Below are 17,223 nucleotides of genomic sequence, written 5' to 3'. Positions count from 1 at the left end.
TGCCCTGACTATAAACTGTTAGAATGGTGCTTCACAGGAAGGGTAAATTGAATCACAAAGTGCACTGTCCCTTGGATGGATGTTAAATGGGGCATCTCATCTCTTGCCATCAGTTGGTGGATGATAACGATCCCATCGTGTGCTTCACAAAGAGTAGGCGAGCAAATTACTCGCACCATGAACAAATTACAAAATCCTGCCCCAATTACTTTGTTGAACTTGAGGTCTGGCCAGCTGGTTGTTGAAAGACTTGGGCCAAAAAGCTCCCCTGGCCAACCCCACAAGAATGTGGGAATAATTGTGGCAAAGAAGAAGAGCATTCGTTTGTGCATGCATTAATTGAATAGACAGATAAGTATCCAGGATTGACATCAAACAAAACTTTCATGGAGTTGGCCAACTTGAAGGTTTTTCTACCTTGAAATTTGATCTCTAGCTGACTGTAAAATAGGTCAATGATTGCTATTTTTTGTGTAAGTTTTGTTTTGCCCTTTACAAACACATACCTGGGGAGGCCCACTGAGAAGAAGTCGCCGAGGATGAAAGCAGCCTGAAACACCTTCCGCGGGCCGATTGTCATGGTCGCAATGCTGTTGTCTGGCAACTGACCATTGTCTGTAGTAGGCCGAGGCTTGTTGAGGTGTGGCATCTTCAGTCGGTGGAGGGCGAAGGTGTGTTGCCCAACCCACATTGGTAGCTGCAGGAAGCAGCAGATATAGTGGGGGAGAACCTGAGCGCAGTACAGAGTATGCTGCTTTCGGTACAATTATGCAGGCAGGAAGGATTGGACTGGGCTTCGGATCGCTGGTGTACAGTTCTATTGTACGATGAGACTGGCCCGATATCGCTGATGCATGCAGCTCTTTGGGCTCAATGGGAATGCCGGAGGAAAGGTGTCCATTTCGTTTGGCATCAGTAGACAAAACTGGAGAGGTGGTTGTTGTGGTGGGGCTGCAATCAGCAGGTGAACTGCCCTCAGAATCAGCAGCTTTACCATCTGAACTGCCACCAGATGACTTTGGAATTGAATCATCACTAGATGCTGGACTTGCGCTGTTCTCTGTAAAACACACAACAAATAAAATAAAAATGACTAAGCTGGTAACATCAGGTTGCATCATCACCAATGGGAATGTCTGCACAAACAAGGTATTGCCAAATCTGTTTAAGGTAATATCGTGTAAGATATACTTGGCAACACTGCACTGGCAATGAGGAGTGACCATCTCCATGTGATGTGGGATTATAGAAAATCAATCCTTTTTTAATCTCATTTGAAATTCAGTAATGTTGCGATTGGTTATCCCATGAGCTAACATGTGAAAGACATGGATCATCTGTTTCAAAGAAGAATCGTTTTGTTATGATGCTGGGTAAGAAATTTATGATGGGTACTAACGGACATCCAACTGATGCAAAGACATCTCTCCAATTTGTATTCACGTCCGTACAGGGAAAATGTCCCATGTTAACTTACGGTATCTTATTCTGTTCTGTTAACTGAATCTATCCACTTTCTTGATATCAATAACTTATTTAATTCAGACAGGCAGATTGTGGCCATGGTACAGCTGAAAGGCCAACTCTTGTGGCACCTGTCATTTCCACGTAGTTGTGGACAAGCTGGCAGGAATATACATGCTCTAAAGGGAGACTTTAGCACTCATAGTCATGCAAGTAAGACAAAAGTAATATTCAACTTGCTGAAGAGTACAAAAAGGGACTTCTTGATGTACCGGTGGATGTAAGGCCCATACTGCTTTGAGGACTTCCCTGATGGATTTCTCTTGACCTGGTACTTTGTTCAACATGGGATTCCTGAGGCCGATGGCAGGGTGTGGATGTGTTTTGCCGAGAAACATAGCGGAAGGTGACACCGAGCTCCTGTTCGAGTCCGGAGCGGGTCAGGCTTCCCATGGTCAATAGCCGAAGGTCACAAAATTGGAGAGATCTAAAAGAAAAAGCCAAACATAAGAGCAACAAACATTAATTCTGGGAAAGGTAATCATTGTCAATCCCTCCAGTATAACTTGACCATTTAACTATCTTTACATCTTCAATCCAATCCAATCCAATGGGATCATACTCTATACAGAGCATCAGTGCTGCCAAAGCAATCTCCTCGGTGATGAGGCACAATCCTGGACAGGTTGCCATTCCAACACAGGATACACAAATCACTAGATCATCACAGCAAGCTGGTACTCATTTTACCAACCTCAGAAGGATGACAGGCTGAGTCAACCCCACCTGGTATTAATTCAATGGCTGAGCATGATTGGAACTCAGGACCTTGTCAGGACCTTGGACTCCAAACCCACCACCCAAACCATTAAGCAAACACCACACACACACACACACACACACACACACACACACACACACACACACACACACACACACACACACACACACACACACACACACACACACACACACACACACACACACATATACATATACATATATATACACATATATCTTCAGCAGACACTTAATGCACTGCTATTGTTTTAGTAGGCCAGAAGACTGGCCATGTGATGTGGAGTTTTGGTTGAATGTTTTGGAGTTTTGGGTGAAAACGTTATGATGTAAAATAAACGAAAACTCTGCATTCCCTTTCCACGTTTCCATCCTACCGAGGAAATGTCTCTCCCATGGGGCTTGTCCCACTGAGCAACAAAATGCATGGAAGGCCTTCAAGATCCTGAAAGGTCTTGGGGAGCCAGTCACTTTTGTCAATGCTTCGCCACACCTGCACAGCAAATACACAACACGTAAGAAAATTGAAAGTTTGTTCAATATACCAGGGGTAGAATGAGTGTGAATAATAATTGTTTGATTATTTTCTTTGTTATTATCATTATTATTGTTATTATCCACTGCTGCAGCAAGCCAATGTACCCGCAGTCTTTGCAAGAAGTGCGGTGCCAGAGTGAATCCAGCAGAGGTGGGTGTCGTGAGCAGCACTTCAAAACAGAACTGCAGACCCAGGCTGTCGCGGGCATGGCGCAACCTCTCAAAGGCCACACGCGCTAGCTGAACCGAAGGCAAACGTAACAACAGCATGTGTCCGTAACCCGAAGGATCTCCATGATGCACCAGCCCTGCCAGCACTTGGAGGGTTTCAGCTGTCGGGGCGTCAGTGGCCTTGGTCTTTGTCGGCTTGCGGCGTGCCGCAAGCCAAGCGAGCGTTGCTGTGTACTGCCGGATAAGGAGGTATGCTCTGATAACCTCACTGTGCAACCTTGGAAACCTGTGCCAGGAAAAAAGAAAAAAAGAAGAGATGTTGAGCAGAGAAAAAATGGTGAATACGTTTTCATCTCATGATAATTACAAAGATGTTCTTTATAAAACCACATTACAACAGATTCTTAGACATGACTATATGGGTGACCATTTTGAAAAATAGAATGCTGGACACAAGGGACATCGTTTTCGAAATTTTGATTTATTTACATACAACATGAGGAAAAGTAATTTTTTTTTTCATCAAAATGCCCACTATGAATCTCCCAACATGTTGGCATCAGATGGTCAGGATGCACAGTCCGAGTTCTTCAGAATACAGTTTCTGAGGTGAGGTCAGCTGATCCATCTAAAACTATACTCCAGCCAAAGAAGAAACAGTTATCACCCAGTGATTTAGAAATCACTGAAAATTCTTGCAAAATCATTAATAACAAACTCAACGAAGCCTCAAAATACAAATGACCGTTACCTTTCCAATAACGAGTCGGCCATGCTCTCATAAGAATCATCATAGCGAAGAGGAGGAGGGCGGCAGCCTGGCTGAATGGCCTTCAGGTAGTTTGCCAGTCCAAAGTAGACCAAGCTGTCAGGCGAAGTCACCTCCTGGAAAAGCAAGATAGTCCTTTGCCTGTGCCATGCTTCTGAGGTTATACCTCTTAATGCAGACAAACTCACAAAATGAACAAATGTGGTGTTTTAAATGAAACGTATACAATCACAAGTTTGTACTCTCAGTCAATTATTATCACTCTGATCACTATTCTCTTCGTAACTCGAAAAAACTTTGCAGAAACATTCGAGAATGCAGCGCCTTCGGTTGGCATCAAGTTAAATTGGAAATCACATCGCTGCATCTGGAACTAAACAAAACTGAGGCACGCCGACAGGATATTTTAGCACTCCCTAAATACTATGCAGTGCAAGATCCAACCACGACAGTATGACTTGCTCTACCATAATAATTTGTGATTTCTCAATGGAATCTGCTGATCTTTGCCTCACCGTAGATGAATCGCTGGGCCAGTACACTTCATTGTATGGACTAATTCGTGCATTCTGGGTTTGCAGGCCATACGGGCAGCAGGAGACCTGAAGCAGCAGCAGATTTGGAGACTCTCGTGCTTCCCTACAGTTCACCAGGCGATCGGCCAGCCCAAGGTGGGCCTCACCATGCAAGCCAGGACCACACACTGCACTGTATGGAAATGCCCACATGTTCCCAGGTCATTACCCACGTACAACTCCACACCCTTCTTTCGATGCATGTACGAGGGGTGTGCAAAATATTTATAAGGATGAAATACTTGCGTCAATGTTTTTCAAAAAAAATTCTAGCACATTTACAATTAGGAAAAAAATATATAAATATATATATATATATATATATATATATATATATATATATATATATATATATATATATATATATATATATATATATATATATATATACACACACACTTTGTTATACTTTTTGGACTTGTGTTGGACTATTATGAGTTTCTCGTTCATCAACCTTTTGGAAAGTCGCATATATTAAAAACAGAATGTATATCCAGATATTTACCTTAAATAACTTTCCATTCAAGTGCAAGTCAGGAAGCAAAATATCAGAGCACTTATTTTTCCACATAACTGACAAACTACGTTTGAAATGTAAGCAGTTAGGACATCAAGTAAATTGTCAAAAACCAAAATCTGGACTATGTTGGCTTCTCTCAGAGAAAGCACTTTTCCAGCCCGTGATAAGTGTAATACAGAGAAAAGTCCAACTAGAGGGGGAGCACTCGGGAGAGTGCAAAACCTCTGCCGCCAATACTGATGGGTCACTCAAATGAACCTTATATCTTATTAAATATGACGTCAACAGTGCTGACAGTTATAGTTCTTTTCTCCAACATTTTTTGAGGGTGGGGGGATGGAAATCACTTAAAACATGTAGAAATGCAAAAAAAAGAAATCTAAATTTTGTTGAAAAAAAAGTTGCAAAAATTATTTTCTCGAACAATTTTTTTTTTTGGGGGGGGGGGGGGGTTGGAAATCACTTAAAACATGTAGAAATACAAAAAAAAAAATTCAAATATTTTTTCAAAATGGCCACCATAGCGGCCATATTGGATTTTGGACCAGGTCCAAAATTTAATGGCATGATCCTAGGACCATACCTAACCCCCCCCACCAAGTTTCGTCGAAATCCGTCGAGGAGTTTTTCCGTAATACTGTTCACAAACAAACAAACAAACAAACAAACAAACAAACGAAAAACCAATGTCACCCCAAGGATGACCAGTATCTTGCCAAAATGTGAACATGAGTGACTTATTTATTCGATTAAAGTTACTCAAAAAATAAAGGTTTCGTCGACCTTGATACTTGACCTTTTTGTGACCTTGACATTTTCGTACGGTTAATGGTATCTCTCCAGGACCGTTGTACATGAAATATCAAGAGATTTTGATGAGAACTGAGGAAATAAAATTTTCATGAAAAATCCATTTTTTCATCATGACGTCATCAAATGACGTCATAGCATCAAACTTTTGACAGATCTGGAAAGCACTTATCAAGCGCTTTCATAAGAGGTATTACCCGATATGGTATCTAAGATTTCAAAATTTGACCTTGGGGTCAAAAACTTTCGACCTCCAGTGCTAACCATGAAGGTCAAGGCCGATCGCCACCAAAAATTAATCAGCTGAGCACCAGACAATGCACTATATTCCCATGAAGTTTGAAGACGATCCGATCAAAATTACTCAAAAAATAAGGGTTTCGTCGACTCCCCTGATTTGCGACAAAGTGACCTTGACCTTTGACCTTGAAAATTTTATGCGCTGAAAGGGACCTCTATAGGACTCTGATATGCGAAGTTACAAAAATTTCCAATGATAACTGTGCTCTGCAGAGTGATCGATATGTGATTACAGACAAAAAAAAAAAATAAATAAATAAATAAAAACATACAAGCTGACTAACATATCTTGCAAAAACTTCGTTTTGGCAAGATAACAAGCAAACAAACAAACAAACAAACAGAAAGGGGTGAAAACAGTAACCTCCATCCATCTTCGAAGATGGCGGAGGTTGAAAATCAATCCAACTTTGATCAAGTAGCATGACAATGTCTCAACAATATGCTGAAGGCTCAAGAAATATCCTAAAAGCAAATGCACGAGGACTGTCCTCAAAATATGTAAACCCCTTCCTGGTATGTCGAACAGCAGAGATTACAAACGACCGACTGTTCAACATACAACCAAATATGAGACCCTTAAAACTACACTGGGATATCCTGCTCTTAAGCACTTTCATAAAAATTGAGAAAATAACACGGTACATCCTAAACTTATTGATCGTTTAGTTCAATCACCACTGATACAGCTTCTCATTTCGTGCGAGGCCGGAAGTCTCTGCCATCCTTTAGTCCATCACCATCCAAAATGGCGCCGGCTATTGTTTTTATCACTGGATAAATGGCAGATGGCAAACTTTGGAGCTTACTTGTCAAAACTACAAAAATGCAGCATTGCCAAATGAGAGGCTCAAATACTCAAACCTCATTCCTTCATGTCTAAAAAATTGGCTTTGTTGCAGTAAAGTAATTTTTATTTGCTAGTTTGAACTTCGTTTTTTTGTTGAATCCTTGAAAATTACATTCTCGTTAGTTCAGGTGTATTCGGCATAGACCTGGCATAGGAATGGTTGTAAGATAGGGTTTTTCCATTAAATTTGGCCCATTGGTGAGGACCTTCATCTGGCATCCACAAGGTTGTGAATTAAAATCCAGCTGAAGGCGGAAGATTAAAGGATTTGGATTCTAGGCTGCTGAAAGGTAAGCTAGCCATCAGGGAAATGCCATGTCACTGTTGGGTTGTTGATAAAACCCAGATGGCTCACTAATGATATTCAAGGAGGAGATAATCTCCCTGCTCTGTCTGGTCTGATTTACGAAGGCGGTTCAAGAAACCCCAAAAACCCAGATTCACTGCTCACCTCCACTCATTTGTTCCTCTTTTTTGTTGCCTGTGGAACCAACTTCCACATTCTCTTCAACCTCATTATTCCCTCCATGTCTTCAAAACAGCTGTTCATCACCATCTCGGATCATGCACCATCCAAAACCATAGCCTGGTGTTGGCTCATTGGTTAGGGTGGTGGCTTGGCATCCTAGAGTCCTGAGTTCAAGCCCCGTCGGCCGCTGAATTAATACACCAGGGGGTTGACTCAGCCTGTCATCCTTCCGAGATCGGCAAAACGAGCACCAGTTCCAGTGTGTGTACTGGTAGAGGGGCACTTCATCAGCGACACAGTCGCGCTTCAAGAAATGATAGGTAAGCTGCCATATGACCACCACCATCTAAAACCATGATCCTTCTACCCTTGTTGACCCACCCCAAGCCCACCTACATCCAAAATTCCAGTTGTTCCTTCCTGAGAGTTTGCTTCTGCATCCATTCTGTATCCATCTTGTCCATCTCATGCATCCCCCCCACCCAAACACCCATTATTTGTCCAAGTGTCACTCTTGTCTTTCAACCCCACTGTTGGTGTTTCCCTCCTCTCTCTACCATTGTATCCTGACCTATTCAGTGTATTAGCTCTTTCACGAGGCTTGACCATGTATACAAAAAATATATATATACAAAATAAAACTAGAGCGGCACTTGTAAAACGCATAGTCTTGTCTTGCACGTTCATTCTGAACAAAATACCATCAAAACTGAACACGCGACCATTATGGCCCACATACCCTTATCATTATGTCACATCGTTTCTTGACATGGGTTATGAATGTCATAAATTTAATAATTCACTCACATCGATCGGGTCATACATAGATCAGATGTATGAAGTTTCAGATTTTTCGGATAAAAGATTTCAATTCAACTAATTCACTGATGATATCATTGTTATCACTATATATATATATATATATATATATATATATATATATATATATATATATATATATATATATATATATATATATATATATATATATATATATATATATATATATACACATAGATACATATATATACACATACATATATATATATATATATATATATATATATATATATATATATATATATATACATACATACATATATATATACACATATATATATATATATATATATATATATATATATATATATATATATATATACATACATACATATATATACACATATATATATATATATATATATATATATATATATATATATATATATATATATATATATATATATATGACATGGTGAGTTGATAACATGTGCCAAGGTTCAATTTTGTTCGTTGAGCAGTTTTGGAGAAAACAATGTCCAATTTTTTTTCCTTTAATCCAACATAGCTGCCATAACCACGTTACCTATGATGTCATAGTTAGCCATGAAATATTCTCCATGGGGAGTCCCTCTGATATTTAAAGTTTCGCATCGATCAGACAAGCGGTGGCAGAGAAAAACATTTTAAAAGCGAAACTATATACATGCAGACACACAGACACAGACACAGACACAGACACACACATGGGCATTACAATAGTCTCGCATCCTTTTCGGGGCTAGACTAAAAAAATGAATGACATGGGCCATTAGAGAACATGTAGAAACAACATTGTTCATTGCTGTAACGTCATACAATGACGTCATCGGCACTGTGCAAGTAATAGAGGAAGTGACTTCATCCTGGTCAAAGCAGTCTGCGTAAAACCAAGATGGCAGCCAAAACAGTCAAATGTGCTGTTTGACTTGTGATGGAGAACATGAAAACAGCTGAAATTCACAGGAGATTCTCGGCCAAACTTGGTGATCTCGTGGAGAATGGTTGAGAAGTTTTAAATCATCTCACATCGTCCAAACTTGTCACCTGTTGATTTTCATCCCTTCAGACCACTTAAACACTATCTGAGTGACATTTCGTTGATAAATGTTGATGTCAAAGCATGCGTTTCAGATGGCTGCGGACCCATCCCAAGGATTTCTACGTGCATGACATCAATGTGCTCTCAAATTGATGGGATGTATAGCAGGACAATACCTGGAGAAATAAGTTGAGGTTTTAACAACTCCCCTTTACTTCTTTATTTTCGAGAATGAAAAAGCCATGTTAACGTTAACCTACGATTGTCTTATATGGACTGCCAGTACACACTTTGTGCTTGATGCTTCATGCCTACAGAGCAACTTCCTATCAGAAAGGTCACAATGGATACCCATTATGATATCACCATGGTTTCAACATCCATCATCATTCGGGATTCACAACTTTGGATTGAGCGACCGCAGTGATTCATCATCATCAATGTAACATGCCCTTTCCAGAAGGTCGGTGCTGCCGAAGCAATTCCTGGGCAAGGGTTAGAGTTAGAGTTATGTCGGGTGGTCTGCCCTTGCCTTTCCCAAAAGTCAGTGAGGGCAGGAATTTGGAATCTGTTCAGGGTGCCAGCGACAACCCGCTTACTCTTCGCGAAGGACACCGTGGGATCTTTAACATGCACAAATTAATGCCAGCAGACAGGAAACCCAGTTGAAAGTCCATTCGATGGAGGATACCACCACATCGATTCCTCCCAATACCTGCAAAACTACAGCATGACAGTTTATAACTGGGCTGAGATTCAGACCCACATTGGACAGTTTAGAAGCAAGTGTGCATACCTCTAGGGCCTAGGCTATCCTTCCAGCCCAGACCACAGTCACTTGAAAGGTCAAACATTCGGATAGATTTGTAGATGTACAATTTGCGATTTAGAGTTCATCCAGTCCTCCATTTCCATATTTCAACCAACACTTCAAAACTATTTATTCATTTAGATAATTTGCTTATTTGAAACAAGAATACTGAATGAGTATTAATGTCGTCATGCAAAGCATATGCGCATGTAGGCTGCAGGCAGCAACATACCTCGAAAGGTCCGAGTGTGCATGATCATGGATGAGCACAAAAAGAGTGTACGGATGTTGTCGTACACGTCGCAGGAAAGCTTCGAGGCGGGCTGGTCCATCCCCATCCAGACAGGCCACATAGCGCTCGCTTCGCGTGGTTCCAGACCCTCGTTCCTCCAGACCAAGGTCAGCCAACACACCTGGCCACAGGATAAAAAAATGACAATGATCTGTGAAAGGGAAGCAATGTTCAATGTGTGTTTGTTTTGTTCACTGTGTCTCAGGATAGTTCAATGGTTGAGTGCTTGCCGCCAAGTTGTTGAAAGGTGAACTCAATTCCTGAAAGAATTAATTCTGACTGTAAACTTACAATCAAGTTATATTCTATTTTGCCCATGGTCTCTGCCTAAATAATTTTACCTGGGCTGCGACCTTGATTGTTTGATTAAATTTCAAGCTGTGGACAATAAATGTGTGCCGACAATGTGATAATATGGGGGCATAGTTAAAGGGATGGACAAAACTCTTACCAGAAAGGCGCAGCCGACGTAAAGTCTGTTGTAGCAACACTTCGGAGGGTGGCACCAGCACCAGAAAGTCAACACGACCAAAACGACCGAGGTCTAGGTTCTGAGATCCAGAGTCGGCGACGGCGCACACCTGAGACAAAAGCTTGCGTGCTGCAGCTAATTGGGCAGGAAACAGGTGGAATTCTTCTGCAGAAATGGCTGCGCAATGGAGAAAGAATTGAGGTCATCAGCGGTAAACATGACATCACAATCATTGTTGATATCAGAGTAACTACTTCTGCCACCAAAGGTGGACGGGTGTTATGCTTTCACCCCTGTTTGTCTGTTTGACTGTCTGTGAGCAGGATATCTCGTAAAGTTGTGGACGGATCCGGATGAAATTTTGTGGACAGGTTGGGTGTATGACAAGGACGAACTCATTCGATTTTAGTTCAGGTCAGCAGATCCGGCCTATTAGTGCGATACAAAGTGTAAACTGTTTAGAATAGCACTCGGTAGAGTGCATACCTCCGCCCAGCTGGTGTTATTTTGTTGTGGGATAACAGCTTTGGAGAGGGGGGGCATTCAAAAGATTCCGTGCATGGCATGGTGCAAGTAATCCAAGAAACGTCGTGACTTTTTAGGTTTTCAATTTGTGAGTGCATACATTTATTCATCACCAGATTTATACAGCACATGTCTGCACTTGGAGGAGCTCAGCAGTGCTGTTGATGCAGTGCTCCCTGTAGGTGAAAGCAGGAATTTGGCCAGGCCAGGTGCCAGCTACAGCTCACCTACACTTCATGAATAATACCATGGGGGTATTTAACGTCATCCATTCAAGGGATGGCACACACATTGATGCCTTAGCCTGCTTATGAAACACAAGGACCCAGATTATACCTGGGCCGACATTTGAACCCAAGAGAGAAAGCTCAGGGGTGAGTGTGCACACCTCAAGGCTATCCCACCAGCACATACATTTCGGCATTTAATAAACAAATATAATGGCACGTTATACTCTGCTTTGTACGTCTCGCAATACTGTGGTTATGTCGCTTTGTCAATGTCCCATGTCGGCTTAGGGAAAGATGTTGAATGATATTTTTTAGCTTTTCCAAAGCACATAAAATGGTCTCATTCAACGTCTTGGCTCAGATGTTTAAGGTTATCAATGTTACATTTAAAGTGACATATCGAGCAAGGAATAAAGTAAACGATGGCACCATTTTGCTTGATCACGTTAAGGGAATTACAGGGTGGTGCTCCCTATGATTGGTAACATTAATCATCCCGAGTAACCAAATGGTATGACTATTCAACGATGAAACATGGACTGACAAAGAAAAATGTGAAGCAGACAATGTGAGACTGGCCAACTCACCTCTTTCTATAAGTCATCAGTAGAGTCAACTGGTCTTTTTAAATGACAACCCGATAGCAACCTGCTAATTAATCTTCCAATCTAAAATTCTTAATACCACTACACTGCCTTCAGGCGGTTTTGAACCCACAACCTCCTGAACCAATGCTTTTACCATGAGGCCGCCACCCTATCCAACGCATTTCCCAGGAGGCCACCACCCCATCCAACTTACCATGACGCCGCCACCCTATCCAACGCATTTCCCAGGAGGCCAACACCCTATCCAACTTACCATGACGCCGCCACCCTATCCAACTTACCATGACGCCGCCACCCTATCCAACGCATTTACCAGGAGGCCAACACCCTATTCAATTTACCATGACGCCGCCACCCTATCCAACGCATTTCCCAGGAGGCCACCACCCCATCCAACTTACCATGATGCCGCCACCCTATCCAACGCATTTATCAGGAGGCCACCACCCTATCCAACTTACCATGAGGCCACCACCCTATCCAACTTACCATGAGGCCACCACCCTATCCAACTTACCATGAGGCCACCACCCTATCCAACTTACCATGAGGCCGCCACCCTATCCAACTTACCATGACGCCGCCACCCGATCTAACTTACCATGACGCCGCCACCCGATTCAACTTACCATGACGCCGCCACCCGATCCAACTTACCATGACGCCGCCACCCGATCCAACTTACCATGACGCCGCCACCCTATCCAACTTACCATGACGCCGCCACCCTATCCAACTTACCATGACGCCGCCATCCTATCCAACTTACCATGACGCCGCCATCCTATCCAACTTACCATGACGCCGCCATCCTATCCAACTTACCATGACGCCGCCATCCTATCCAACTTACCATGACGCCGCCACCCGATCCAACTTACCATGACGCCGCCACCCTATCCAACTTACCATGACGCCGCCACCCTATCCAACTTACCATGACGCCGCCATCCTATCCAACTTACCATGACGCCGCCATCCTATCCAACTTACCATGACGCCGCCATCCTATCCAACTTACCATGACGCCGCCATCCTATCCAACTTACCATGACGCCGCCACCCGATCCAACTTACCATGACGCCGCCACCCTATCCAACTTACCATGACGCCGCCATCCTATCCAACTTACCATGACGCCGCCATCCTATCCAACTTACCATGACGCCGCCATCCTATCCAACTTACCATGACGCCGCCATCCTATCCAACTTACCATGAGGCTGTCACCCTATCCAACACTACTTGTGAGTGTTTGGTACAATAATGCTTTGGTATTATCTTCGAGGTATCGATACATAAATATATATATATATATATATATATATATATATATATATATATATATATATATATATATATATATATATATATCGTCTTCTTCTTTCAACTGCTCCCGTTAGGGGTCGCCACAGCGGATCATCCGTATGATCCGCATTTTGATTTGGCACATGTTTTAAGCCGGATGCCCTTCCTGACGCAACCCTGGTTGTCTCTTACGACACAGGGATATGGTACACCTATTTTAACCGGGGTATACACCGGCCCAGTATACTGGTACTCATTTCACCGACCTTGGAAGGATGACAGGCTGAGTCAACCCCCTGGTGTATTAATTCAGTGGCCCAACGGGGCTTGAACTCAGGAGCTTTTGGATCCCAAGCCGCTGCCATAACCACTGTGCCAACACCAGGCTCACCTGGTGATATATATATATGTATATATACAAATACAAATACATATATTTCTATTTTCTGTCTATCTGTCCATCGATAGAATCAGCCCCCTGGTAGTAACCTCATCATATTGCATACCATTGAAATCTTCTTGGCAATTAGAGATGCAACAGAACATTTTCAAACCTACAGGGTCAGGGGTTCAGGGTTGTGGGAAGACCCCAATTTTCTCTCTGTAAATGTGTAGCATTTCGCACCACCCGGTGGGAGGCAGCATTACAAATAATCTTAAAGTTCACAACTCACACCCAACAACCAGACTCGAAATGTTGTCTATCCAGAGGCACTGCAGTGGTTATTATTGTGCAGTATTGCCTAATTGTATCGTATTATTACCTGTTATTTTCTTAAATATTGTATTAATCGTTTATATATATATATATATATATATATATATATATATATATATATATATATATATATATATATATATATATATATATATATATATGTATATATATATATATAGTATTGCCTGCTAAATTATACGTGATGAATTCATTGGAATTATACATAGTACCTGGCTCTCTTTTTCTAAACTCTAAATTCCTTCCGCACAAGGTGCGGGTACCTCTGCTAGTCATTACATAAAGTATGTCTCTGTGTTATATACACTGATGGTCATACCTGGGCCACCCACGGGGAGCAGAGCAGCCGCTTCTTCTTCTCGAATCCACCTCGCCGTTCGTTCAGGGAAGGGACTCAGCACAAAGCCATTGCGTTCTTGCCGACAGCGATCTAACAATGCGTCCAAATCGACATCTGTCCACGGAGTAAACAAGGCCTTAGCAAGCGATCAAACTTGTCTGATTGTTAAACACATTTTATTTGGATCATAACACGAGCTCATTTCGCCACTAACATCTAAACATACCACAAAGTTATCCATCTAGTTTCATGACTGGTCAACTGATATTTGGTAAATATATTGAAATTGTATGGTATTTGCTTCTTCTTTTTTTTACCAGGTAGTGCAGATTGAAAGTAAGCTGTGAGAACTCCAGCCTTCCCAGTAATGAGCTCATAGCCAATCTCCTTCATACTGTCAGCCATCGTAAGCATACCCTCAGATAGAGCTCGAGCCTGCAAAGGCCCTGAAAGACAACCACAAAAGCTTTTCAGCGGTGAATCTAAACCACGTACTCATTGTTTTCTCTGCTCATGTTATAATCATTGTGGTGATTGTGGATTTGATGGAGAATGAATAACTAGTCTTGCTGGTGAAGGATAGTGTGGAATTGATGGATTTTCGGTTATTTTAGGTTTGGGGAATAGTGTTTTTCAAGAGAAGTTGTAAAAATATTTCAATGTTCCTTTGGTCAAAGCCTGGTGTTGGCTTAGTGGTTAGGGTGGCGGCTTGGGATCCCAGTGTCCTGAGTTCAAGCCCCGTTGGCTGCTGAATTAACAACAGGGGGTTGACTCAGCCTGTCATCCTTCCGAGGTCGGCGAAATGAGTGCCAGTGTACTGGTCCCGGTGTATGCCCCGGTTAGAATAGGTGTACCATATCCCTGTGTGTCGTAAGAGGCGACCAGGGTTGGCGTCAGGAAGGGCATCCGGCCATAAAACATTGCCTCACAAAAAGCCAAACCCCTGCACAGCAGGGAAAAATGGCTGTAAAAACGGTCTACTACTACTACTGTTCCTTTGGTCATGTGTTACATTATATGTACAGTATGTGGGACTATGATAGACCATTTTCACATGGCTTGGAATACAATCTGCGATGGAGAAGCAACCACTCTAGAAGTAAATTCTTAGCTACGGAAATGTTTGTGACCCCCTTGTGGGCGATCTGGATGACCCCCTCCTTCGGTTTTTTTTTTTTCTTCTTCTTATGCTGTTAAACTATCGTTTGGTCGAGTTGCCACACGCCACTCATGTGAGTCATTCTCACCTGTAACGAGTACGCAGAATTCACTGCCACGGCTGCATGACACACAGATGACGACAACATATCGTGGTGGTGGTGCCTCGCCAGCAACTTGCCCATGTGCCAACGTTTGTAACGTCTCTGCGAGCCCTTCACCCAATGAACAAGTCGTCACGAGAACCCGCAGTGCTCCTCCTGCCGGGCATGCAGCTAAGCGTGCTAACCAGGGAAGTTGTGACGGAGCCACCGCGGTAAGTTGAGACAGGAAAGGTGGTGGTGCTCCAGTACTATCACCGGTCGAGCTTGATGCGAGTCGATGGAGCTGTAGAAGTGCCTGGTCGAGCTCCTCACGCATTGGAGCACGGTCAGGTGCTGCAGGTGGTAAGGATATACATTGAGAGAAAGATTCAGGCGAAATATGTTTGGAATTTCATCAGTTGCACGACCAAGCGCTTCTCCACAAGCCATTTATGAATAAGTACCCCACCTTGGGGCCACAATACATGGTTTCCAGTATTTGTTTTGTTCTCCCACACAAACAACTAATAGATAATCTTCCTGATACCGACTCATAGTTTGACACCGTATTCTGCCATTTTATAACTCTCACTCCAGTCTTCCCATGATCTCTTTAAAACGAAGCATACCCTGAGTTCATCAGTTTGTGTGAATCCCAGGCCTTTGGCCTCAAAGTATAGATGGGGCCTTGCTGGTAAGTCAGCTCAAATTTGCCTTTTAATTAGGTGTATATATATCACATGGGACTAGCTTGCAAGCAAATCCATTCATCCAAGTATCCTGATTGTGTGGATAACTGAAGCCTTACCGAGTTGAGCCAGGTAGTGGACCGTAAGCAGCATAAGGGTTTCCAGTGAAGGTGAGGCACCAGGTGTGAGGCCCAACTGGTCGAGAACTTTGCTTGAATACTGTGGTGCTGAAAAGCAGCTCATGAGAACTGGGCTTACCACAATGTCGCCCACGTTCCCATAAAGGTAAGGTAAAGTGCCATGGCCTGTCACATAGCAAGAGGGCCAGGGTCAGAAAACGTTCCAAAATGTTCTAATGTTGTGCTGTTTGGTATTTAGTCAGGATTTTCATGCTTTGGATAAAAATGGTTAACGTGTGAAAACACACACACACACACACACACACACACACACACACACACACACACACACACACACACACACACACACACACACACACACACACACACACACACACACACACACACACACACACACACACACACACACACACACACACACACACACACACACGTGATGCAAACAAATCCTGAATTTTAAAGTCCAACTTTGACTCCTTACATTCCAAAGTCAATGTGAGTTTCAGGTTTAAAAACCTAAACACTCACGAGCACTTACAAGAGACATATAAGCAAGGTTCTTTCCTTCAACAACACAAAAAAATATTTTCTATCATAAAATCCATTACTAATACACGTATATTCAAAATATCTCGGATCAACTATTTATCTACAATACCCTTTCAGGATAATACTCAAAGGACAGTGAAATGGACAAATCCAAAGA

At 42.4% G+C, this 17,223-nt stretch overlaps 1 protein-coding gene across 8 annotated transcripts in view; it reads right to left on the bottom strand.

Moving 5' to 3' along the window:
* GREB1L (GREB1 like retinoic acid receptor coactivator) overlaps positions 1 to 17,223 on the bottom strand; it is a 326,780-nt gene that overhangs the window by 58,470 nt on the left and 251,087 nt on the right. For all 8 annotated transcript variants that reach the window (XR_015051156.1, XM_085854465.1, XM_085854466.1 and 5 more), the window contains 12 exons: positions 16,497 to 16,682; positions 15,695 to 16,042; positions 14,765 to 14,893; positions 14,427 to 14,561; positions 10,679 to 10,876; positions 10,168 to 10,348; positions 4,255 to 4,447; positions 3,722 to 3,855; positions 2,905 to 3,256; positions 2,640 to 2,755; positions 1,737 to 1,951; positions 507 to 1,060 (listed from right to left, as the gene is read on the bottom strand). Coding sequence is in view for 7 of the 8 variants with exons in the window: in XM_085854465.1 (XP_085710591.1) it covers positions 507 to 1,060; positions 1,737 to 1,951; positions 2,640 to 2,755; positions 2,905 to 3,256; positions 3,722 to 3,855; positions 4,255 to 4,447; positions 10,168 to 10,348; positions 10,679 to 10,876; positions 14,427 to 14,561; positions 14,765 to 14,893; positions 15,695 to 16,042; positions 16,497 to 16,682 (2,741 nt within the window). In the remaining variant the exon portion in view is untranslated. The remainder of the gene's footprint in view (positions 1 to 506; positions 1,061 to 1,736; positions 1,952 to 2,639; positions 2,756 to 2,904; positions 3,257 to 3,721; positions 3,856 to 4,254; positions 4,448 to 10,167; positions 10,349 to 10,678; positions 10,877 to 14,426; positions 14,562 to 14,764; positions 14,894 to 15,694; positions 16,043 to 16,496; positions 16,683 to 17,223) is intronic.

The sequence above is a fragment of the Eptatretus burgeri genome, chromosome 14 (genome assembly GCF_056783735.1).
Source record: "Eptatretus burgeri isolate ZD-2024b chromosome 14, Ebu_testis_v1, whole genome shotgun sequence".
Classification (NCBI taxonomy): domain Eukaryota; kingdom Metazoa; phylum Chordata; class Myxini; order Myxiniformes; family Myxinidae; genus Eptatretus; species Eptatretus burgeri.
The sequence above is the reverse complement of the archived record's forward strand: the minus strand, read 5'-3'. Positions and strand labels throughout refer to the sequence as shown.